This window comes from Fringilla coelebs (genome assembly GCF_963513975.1).
Source record: "Fringilla coelebs genome assembly, chromosome: 7".
In the NCBI taxonomy this organism is placed as follows: domain Eukaryota; kingdom Metazoa; phylum Chordata; class Aves; order Passeriformes; family Fringillidae; genus Fringilla; species Fringilla coelebs.
In genome coordinates, this window is record NC_140035.1 from 37,243,639 (window position 1) to 37,252,860 (window position 9,222).

General features: G+C 60.1%; 1 protein-coding gene across 1 annotated transcript; it reads left to right on the forward strand.

Annotated features, from left to right (window-relative positions):
- Positions 1-1,404: 1,404 nt before the first annotated feature.
- LOC311155703 (maestro heat-like repeat-containing protein family member 7) lies at positions 1,405-7,908 on the forward strand. Its single transcript, XM_084209071.1, has 16 exons — positions 1,405-1,487; positions 2,307-2,502; positions 2,768-2,832; positions 2,931-3,257; positions 3,441-3,589; positions 3,817-3,964; positions 4,173-4,363; positions 4,446-4,583; positions 4,852-4,966; positions 5,138-5,275; positions 5,508-5,684; positions 5,810-5,965; positions 6,125-6,226; positions 6,592-6,694; positions 6,968-7,024; positions 7,301-7,908. The coding sequence occupies exons 2-16, from the start codon at positions 2,421-2,423 to the stop codon at positions 7,381-7,383; spliced, it is 2,031 nt and encodes a 676-aa protein (XP_084065197.1). The 5' UTR covers positions 1,405-1,487; positions 2,307-2,420; the 3' UTR covers positions 7,384-7,908.
- The last annotated feature ends 1,314 nt before the right edge of the window (positions 7,909-9,222 follow it).

Below are 9,222 nucleotides of genomic sequence, written 5' to 3' on the forward strand. Positions count from 1 at the left end.
AACAAGGAAGGCATTTCTGGTACCTGGGCATCAGCATGCCTAAAAGAGGGGGTGTATTATGGAGTGAGTCCAGCCGAGATACCCTGAGAGGAGCCCAGTGCTCCTTGCTCCTCTCTGCTGACACGTGAGCGTGCCTTTGTCTGGTTTTGGGATGGCCCTGGCTGTGTCAGGGGTGCCACGTGGACACGAGACAGCCGGTCCTGTCCCGCTGGGTCCCAGCAGTGCCTCGCAGCAGCCCTGCATCCCCGTCAGGATGCTGGCCAGGAAAGGCCCTGGAAGCTGAGGCAGCTGATTTGAAGCTTTTGCAGATACACACAGGGGATGGTCAGCGGTGTTCCCTGAGGATACAGCAGTCCTGAGGGGCCTCCCCAAAGCTGCCTGATGCCACCTACTCCTTGTGGCACCATCTGCTTTCCTGTGGAATGTTCTACCTCCCCCAAGAGTAAAGAGGGAGCTGGAGAAAGAGCTTGCCAGGCTGCTCTGGATCCTTTGCCAGCAGCCCTGGTTGAGTGGGGAAGTGCGAGCTGAGCGCAGATGTGCCAGTGGAAGAGCCGAGCTCAGGAAGGCTCGCTGGGAAGGATGATCCAGGGAGCACAGGCCTGGCAGCCTGAGCTTGCTGCCAGGGAAGGCCTGGGAGCAGATCCTCCTGAGTGCCATCCCACGGCACCTGCAGGGAACCAGGGGGTCTGCTGGAGGGTGGGAAAGTTCTGCAGAGGGATGGGGAGAGCTGAGGGTCCTGGCAGGGTGTTGAGGGTCCTGGCGGGGTGTTTGGGGCAGTTGGTGTTGGGGGGGTGTGCTGGGGAAGGAGTTGTCTGGAAGGTGAGAGGCCTGGACTGGAATTTGAGTCAGTTGAAGGCAGCATCTGTGCTTTGGCACCGCTTTGGTTATGGAGGCCAGAAAGAATATCTGTGACTATTTCTCTTCATGGCCCTGTTTCCCCTGCAGGGAACAAGAGGGGAGAGCTGTACTTTATTGGCCACTTAGATATCTGTACTGGGGGAGGATCAGCCCTGTTGCCATCTACTCTTTTGTTTGGTTTACTCTTGTAACACTGAGTGGTCTTTCATTCCTTGAGAGTTTTTATTCTTTAAGAGAACTAAGAGATTATAATCCCTTCATTGAAATCCATTTGCAAATCAAAGAATGGCCTTCTTTTTGCTTCTCTGCAGTCTTATGTTTTGTAAAGTGATATTCAACGGCGATAAGGCAAATGAGTTGCTGCTTTAAGATCGGATTCAAACTTGTAAACCAGTCACATTCTCAGGCCATCTCAATAAATTTGGGAATTTTGCAAATTTTGGAAGTACTTGAGATGAACAATGAGAAGTAAAGCTTTCCTGAAGTGAGGATTCTTAAATGCCAGATTTTTCTGTGTCTTCATGGTAATCTTGTGTTTGTGCTGCAGGAAATGACTTCAATGAGAAAATCGTTCCAGCATGGAGTAAGAGCTTCTGACAGAAACCAAGTGTTGCCAGCAGTTGCTGCAGGTGCTGCTGCCATCAGCCCCTGTAGGAAGGTTCACCAGCCCCCAGAGGGCTTTGGCTCCTTCTGGCACAGAAGCGCCCCAGGTCTCTGGGGCAGGAGACGGGCACCAGCGCTGCCAGGGCTCAGGGGCTGGCAGGTCTGCTTGGGCGGGGACTCTGCCACACCTGCTGATGGCAGCACTGGCTGGGCCCCAGGGCTCAGAGCAGCATTCGTGCCTGGGCCCACCCGTTCCTTGTGGCTGTCACACCCGCGGGTTTAGGATGGCCACCGGCCGGGACGTGTCCCACGGAGGCCGTGCCAGCTTCCCTGGAAGGCCCCGTGCCCTTCCCAGCGCGGCTGCGTCGGCAGCCCTGGGGGCTCCTTCTGCTGCCCTGAGCCCGCAGAGCAGGGCAGCGTTTGCTGATGCTCTGAGCCCTTCCTAAAGATCCTGTGGGGCTGGCTTAGACACCTGGGGCCAGGGATTCCTTCCAGCCTGGGCCACTTTGGGTGGGCTGGGGGCGGCCCCGGGGCAGGCGGCAGCGTGTGCAAGGGCCCTTTGTGACACGGTGCAGCACGGTCACCGTGGCATGGAACGGGACAGGGTGTCCAAGGGCCCTTTGTGACACGTGGTGACACAGCTGGTGGTGGCAAGAGCAGGCCACAGTGCTTGGAGAACGCGACGGGACAGGACGGGACAGAGCGGTGCCGTGAGGAGCCCCCGCACAGCGCGCTCGTTCGTGTCCTACCCGGAGCTTTTCCAAGGCACTGTTCCTACAGGTGACCTCGTGGCAAGACTGCAGGCCTTGATGGCCTGTGGCCTTCCCGAGGTTTCTCTTTTGCAGGTGCCCTTGAGGACTTGTTGACTTGGAGCTTTCCCCAGCCGTCTTTCTGGAGGGTGCCCTTGAGGCCAGACTCTGGAATGCGGGTAGATTCCTTAACCTCTTCAAAGTTTTCAGATGGAAAAAACAAAAAAAAGGCCTGAAGTTGCCCCAGCACAACAGCCCAAAGACCCGGAGCAGTTCCAGCCACAGCAGGATGGTGAGTGGCAGAGCTGGGCCACAGGGCTGATGGCCACAGCCAGCTTGGACCCATCCCGTCCTGTCCTGGCCCATATCCCATGCCATGCCCCGGGAACACGCCCACAGTCAGGACAGAACAGGGGCCGGGCAGACACCCCGCAGTGGCCCTGCTCCATCTCCTGGGGCATCCCGGGGCTCTCCCTGCCTGGGGAGCGCAGGGCTGGGCTCTGTTCTCTGGCCTCTCCCGCAGCCCCTCAGCTCTGGCTGCGCTCGCTCTTTGCCAGATGCAGCCCTGGACAAGACACAAGAGCAGGAACCCGGCCGTGGCCGCTTCCGCAAAAACCTGAAGGTACCTGCAGCCATCCCCGCCTGGGCTGGGCGGGCAGCACCACGCTTGGAGCATGCCATGCAGTGACCCTGGCTTCCCTGTCCTTTGTTCTCCTGCAGACATTCAAAACATTCCTGCCCATTAAGCATAGAACGACCAGCACCACAGCAGCTGACGTCCCAGCCCAACCTGACTCCAGTCCAACCAAGTTCCAGGGAAAGCCTCATGATAGCCCAAAAGCAACAGCACACTCTGCGAACAATGCAATGAATTATGAAAGGGCGAAGGATGTTCACATGGCAATGACTGAGAGCATGGCCGTCAGAAACACTGACACCAGAATGACTCAGGGCATCACAAATACTGACACCACGCCCGCTCCCACTGCGATTCCTGCTCCCACTAAGGATTTTTTTGAGGAGAGTGCTGTTCCTCCTCAGCAGCAGGTAAGCAGCCTGGGGCCAGGCCTGGAGGCCTCCCCGGATCGTGTGTCCCCCCAAGCCATGGTCACTGGGCCCCCTCAGCCTTTGAGGCCAGCACAGTGTGGCGGGAAGGGAAGCACTTCTTGGGGAAGCTGGGGAGGTTGTTTCCTTAGACAGCGCTCCACGTCTCCCCCCTGCCTCCTCCAGGTGCCAGCCATTGTAAAGAGCATTCACCAGAGGCTGGTGTCCCATGTGCCTTTGGATGCCTGGCTGCAAATTGACATTGTGAGGCTGGCTGAAGAGCACCCTGCTGATCTGGTGCTGACCCTCCTGCGCTGTGCCCCAACGTGTGACAGGTACGGGGCCCACGTGCCTGGAGAGCTCAGGGCTCACCAGCCTTTAGGGCCATGGTCCTGCACAGCCCCTCCAATGGGGTCTGCCAGACAGGCAGAGAGATCCAGGACCCTCGGGCTCCTCTGTGTCCCAAGCCTGCTGCCAATGCTCCCTCCGAGCCCATCAGGGCACCGGGGCCCCCACAGCTGCACAGGGCATGGTACTGTGACACAGATATCTGATCCCACAGAGCGGCTACAATGATATGGAGAACCATAGGATCCTCAGCACCAGCAGTGGAGAAAGTGCTGCCAACTCTGCTCTGCGTCATGGATGATTGGCCACTGCACAGCACATGCACCTCTGATGGGGACGACAGGGACGTTTTTGCCCTGAGTGTGAGTTGCTGGAACTGGCCTCTGCTTGCCCCTCGGTCACCTCTCCAGCAGCTCTCTGTCCTCTCCATGTCTCAGGCCCTGGGCTGAAACCTGGGCTAGGGGCAGGCTCAGGGGGTACCAGGCCTGCTGTTCCTCCTGCATCTGTCCTTGGGCCCTGCCCCATGGACACCTTGGCACTGAGCCCTGTCTTGGGCTGCTTCTTTTGCAGGCAACTCTGGTGCTCTGGGTGATTGTCCACGTGCCTCAGTGCAACGAGGCCATGATCCTTTATTCTTCCCGTCTGTTTGTGGCTCTGCTCTTGCACGTTGTCATCACCACACAGCAGATGCCACCAGTGGAAGCTAGTAAATTCTGGAGAACATGCCAGGAGGAACACCGCCTTCCTAGCAAGCCCAACAGGTCCCAGTGCTCCTGTCCTTCCAACGCCTTTGTGGCCAGCACCAGCGCTCCCAGTGTGACCTGGGCTTTGCTCTGCCCACAGGTTTGCAGTGCAGGCCCTGAAGGCTCTGCTCTGGCAACTGCGGTGTGACAATGAGGTGATGGCTATGGAGCGCAAGCGTGGTTGGGACACGCTGCTGTGTGCCGACACCCAGCACTATGCCATGGGTCTGCTGGCCAGGTGAGACCCCCTTCTCCCCACGGGCCCTGGCATTTGTGCCCTGTTCCCCACACAGTCACTGTGGTGACAGGCCAGAGGGCCTCGTCACTGAGGGATACCCTAAGAGACTGGAAAAGGCTGGGTGAGGAGGGTTCCCAGAAGGGGCCACCTCCCAGAGCACCCCCATCCCCTCCAGGGATGCTGGGGAAACACCAGACCTCTGAGAGTCAGTCCTGGGAGAGGTTTGCCTCCCCACCTCAGGGTCTTGGTGCCTTTTTCCTCCTTCCAGGGAGATGCGCCGAACCTTGATCCCTCTGTGTTCTCGCATCGCACTCCACTTGGTCCGGCAGCTCAGCAGGAAGGACCCATTCTGGGATCTGCCCTTGCTGGCATTCCTTGTGGAGGTGAGCCTCAAGGCCAGCGCTGCCTCGCTGAGCTGCCTCCCAGCTCTCTGCCCTGTCACAGCCACAGCTGCCAGGACGGTGCCCGTGCCCTGTGCTGCTGCCTGGGCCCAGCCCTGTGCGGTTCCGGGCTCCTGCCGGCCGGCTCCCCTGTCACTGCCCTGTGCCTTTCAGGTCCTCGAGTGTCTGGACTTGAGTGAATGTGGTGGCAGTGTCTTTAAGATCTTGGCGAGGATCCTGCACAGCAAGTGCAGGGAGCGCCGTCGCATGGCGCTCAGGGGCCTCGTGGAGCTCAGCAAGGATCTCTTGATGGTGAGAAGGGGGCAGCGGCTGAAGCTGCGCTGAGGAAAGCAGCCCCTTGGGCTGGCAGGGCTCCGGGAGCTGAGGCAGCTGCTCCCAGCTCTCCTGCCTCACCTGCCCCAGTGCTCTGGGTCGGGCCTTTGGCCTCTGGGCCCTGCAGCAGCAGGCTGGGGTTGCAGTGCCAGGGCGGTGTTGGTGCTGCAGCCCTCCACAGCTTCCCAGCACAGCCTTGTCTTCCACACAGGCCAGGAGAATGTGCTATCTGTCTCCAAGCCTTCTGGAGCTGCTGGATGATGCAGATGGAGAGGTGGTCAGCATGACACTCCGCGTTTTCACTAATGTGCTCCAGCACAAAGACATCCTGGTATCCAGCACCACTGCCCCAAAGCTGGCTGAGGCACTCCTGCTGCTCTTTGACCGTGTAAGGTCCTACATCCTGAGCCACAGCCATCGGGTGCTTCCCAGAAACTTTGTGCCCTCTGGATTTTCAGGCCTTTGCCCAGGTGGGCCTGGAGTAGTTGGTGTAAGTCTTTTTCTTTCCTCCAGGACAACAGCCATGTGCAGGCGCTCTCCATTCACCTCTTCTGCAAGATGATGGAACTGGTAGTGGATGAGGGAAAAAAGCCCCTGAAGACATTTGTGGGCAAGAGCCTGATTGCACTTTTACTTTACTGTCACGATCAAAACTGCGATGTGGCAAAGGTGAGGTTTTCTGTGATGCTGGAGGGTCTCTGGGAGGGGGCTCGGCTGCCTCTTGCCCGGGCACCTCGCAGGCTGCAGCCTGCTCCAGGCCTTGGCATAGGGATGTGGGTCCTGTGCCCTGGGCTGTGGGGCCATCTCTGGGTCTCTGCTGCTCTCCAGGCCTCCCGGGAAACGCTGATTCGTGTGGCCGGGTTCCTGAAGAGGACACATCTCGAACAGCTGCTGAAGAAGCAGCCGCCCTTGAGTGTGGCTGAGTGCCTGGTAAGGAGGGCCTGCAAGCCCCGGGCTCAGCCTGGAGAAGCACCCGAGGGCGGTGCTCAGTGTGCAGGGCTGGCAGCCGTGCCCCTGCCCGCTGCTGCACTCAGAGGCCACACGGGCTCTTCCCCAGGCTCCCGTGGGCCCGAGCCGGGTGCCCACGGAGCCCCGGCCCGGCGGGGCTGCGGGCCGGCACCGCGGCTCCCCGGGCAGCAGCCGGCCCTCTGCGCCCTCCCCTCGGGAGCCCGGCGCCAGCGGCTGCTGGCCGCGCCTCAGGGCTGCGCGGGCAGGGGAGGCCGGGGCTGGGCGCAGGCAGCGCCCGCCCAGGGGCTGAGCCCGCGCCAACCCTTCCCTCCTGCCGCTCTCTCCAGCTGGAAGAGGACAGGAGCAGAGCGGGCGAGCACCTGCGCCGGGCCCTGCGCTACCTGCGGAACCCACAGGAGCTCCTGCGAGCGGCGGCCATCAGGTTCAGGGGTGAGCCACCAACCCGCAGTCCCTCCCCGGCCCGCCGCAGCTCGGCCGCAACCGCGCCTGACGCCTCGGCAGCGCCTCCCTGGCCCGGCTCCATGGAGCCCCGCCCGGCCTCGGCGCCGCTGCCGCCCTCTGGCAGCCGTGCCCTGGGGCGGCAGCGTGCGGCAAGAGCCCGGGCTGAGCCCTGCGGGCCAGTGGGCCGTGTGGCCACAGCGCCGGCAGCGCCGCTGGCAGGGAGCTGTGCCGCTGGGGCCGTGACAGGCTCTGTGTTCACAGGGATGGCCGGGCGGCACCGGCGGGGGCAGCAGGAACAACTCCAGCTGATCATCAATGGTGAGTGAGGGCAGCGGGCTGACAGCGGGGCTGGCAGCGGTGGGAGCTGCAAGCCCTGCCCCGGCTTTGGAGGGCTCTGCTCCCTGTGCGGATGAGGGGTGATTTGGGCAGAGCATAGAGAGACTTCAGGGACACGTGGGGGAGTTATGGCAAGTACCTCCCAACTGATTCCAGTGTCTCCTACTCCCTTCTGCATCACATGGCCCTGTTTAGAAGGTCTTAGAGGATTCCCAAAGATCGGGGCTGTTGCCATAGCTGTGTTCCTCTCTCTTTCAGCTCTTCAAGCCCGGAGGCAGCGTGCCAGCCCATCCTGCTCTGACCCAGTAAAGCGAGCCAGCCCAGTTTCCCCAAGAAGCTGATGAATAAGCAACATCCTCTGGATTCAGTGGACAAGCGTGCCAAGAACATCACCAGGAGACACCAAAGAAGACATCTCAGCGCTGCTGGAAGTCCTGGCACAGCTGATGATGGGCTCAGATTACACGGCTTCAGCGCTCTCCCTCCCTATTGACAGCTCCCTCCCTGCATCCCTCGCACACTGCCCATCCCCATTTTTCCTTTCCTCTATTCCTCCCCTTTAGGTAGCTCTGCCCCACCAGCCCTCAGACTGTCCAACACCTTTTTTTCCCTCCACTCTCCCTCCCTGTTGACAGCTCCCTCCCTGCAGCCCTCGCACACTGCCCATCCCCATTTTTCCTTTCCTCTATTCCTCCCTTTAGATAGCTCTGCCCCACCAGCCCTCAGACTGTCCAACACCTTTTTTTCCCTCCACTCTACCTCCCTATAGATAGGTCCCTCCCTCCAGCCCTCAGACCCTGCCCATCCCCTTTTCTCCCTCCCAGCTCATGCCTTTGCTTTGCCTTAGATTAATAAACAGCTTGGCTTCTTCACTTTGCCTGCATCTCTGTGGAGCTGAAGCAAATCCAGGGCCCTGGGAGACACGGGCCCCTGCTGCCGTGCTCTTCCACGCCGTGTTTTGTGCACAGACACAGAGGAGTGAGGGCAGGTCGGGCTAGGAAGGTCCCTGTGCTGAAGGTGCAGTTCCACAGCACTGTGCAGTTCCACACCTTGCTGAGCATCCCGGAGCCCCTGGATTTTGGAAGAGCCAACCTGCGTATGCTCTGTACCCAGCTGTGTGGGATGCCATGGCAAGCACCCACAGAGGGCAAAGGAGCTTGGAATGCTGGACATTTTCAAGAATTGCTTCCTGAAAGCACAGCAGTGCTCCATCCCTGCACAGGATGAGGAAGAGGGCAGAAGCAGAGACCATGCGGGCTGAGCAGGGAGCTTTGGGTGTGCCTAAGGCCAAATGAAGCAGCAGCACGGTGCCCGAGACTCGGACACGCGACCGTGCCGGTGCCCGGAGCGCTGTCGGGCAGTGCCGGGATCCCGGCTGTGGTTCTGGTGCCCACAAGTGAGGAATGGCAGCCCCAGGCTCAGACCCAGTCAGAAAGCCAACCAAGGGAGACCAGAGGGAGGGCACCCTTCCAGTCTCTCTGGGGCACGGCCACAAAACAGCCCCTGCTGCTTCTTCCTCCGCCTGTGTTTGGGCTGTGCTGGTGGCAGGGCCAGCCAGGTTGTGCTCTGCGTTCCAAAGCCTGTTGGGAGCGGCCATGAAAAGCGCTGTGTGCACAGCAGAGAGAGTCCTGGAAGGTGCTGGCAAGAGCGTCCTGCTGGAACAGGGCTCTGGTCCCTGGCCGGGAACAGCCTGGTTTTGGTGCCGTGAGCGCAGGCAGGAGCTGAGGCAGGAGAAGAGGCAGTGGGCAGCGTGTGTTTGTAGGGGGCCTGGGGCTGCACGTCTGAACCTCCACTTGGAAACACACTTGGCGGAATACGAACTACACCTGGAGTGCCTGTCCTGAAAGGACCTGAAGTCATTCAGCCTTGCCAGCATTTCTAAAGGGTTTGTGTTGGTGTTCCCTAGGAAAGCTGCACATTTGGGGAAACACCTTTGGAGGAAAGAGGCTTGCTTCTCAAGGAAAGTGCTTCCCAGGGGGCTCCCAGGGACGAAGTTGCGAGTGTCCCCCTTTGGCCCTCTGTGCTCCATTCAGTCCTTGAGGCCTGTTGCACTTCGCAGAAGGGGGGGAAGAGAAAAGGCAGTGAAGAATGAGAAAATCATTCCAGCATGGAGTAAGAGGTTCTGACAGAGACCAAGTGTTGCCAGCAGTTGCTGCAGGTGCTCCTGCCATCAGCCCCTG

Coding starts and splice junctions, on each gene's coding strand:
- LOC311155703 (XM_084209071.1), top strand. CDS start 2,421: ATGGAAAAAACAAAAAAAAGGCCTGAAGTTGCCCCAGCACAACAGCCC. Junction 3,590..3,816: donor TGTGCCCCAACGTGTGACAG/GTACGGGGCCCA, acceptor CTGATCCCACAG/AGCGGCTACAATGATATGGA. Junction 5,276..5,507: donor TCAGCAAGGATCTCTTGATG/GTGAGAAGGGGG, acceptor TCTTCCACACAG/GCCAGGAGAATGTGCTATCT.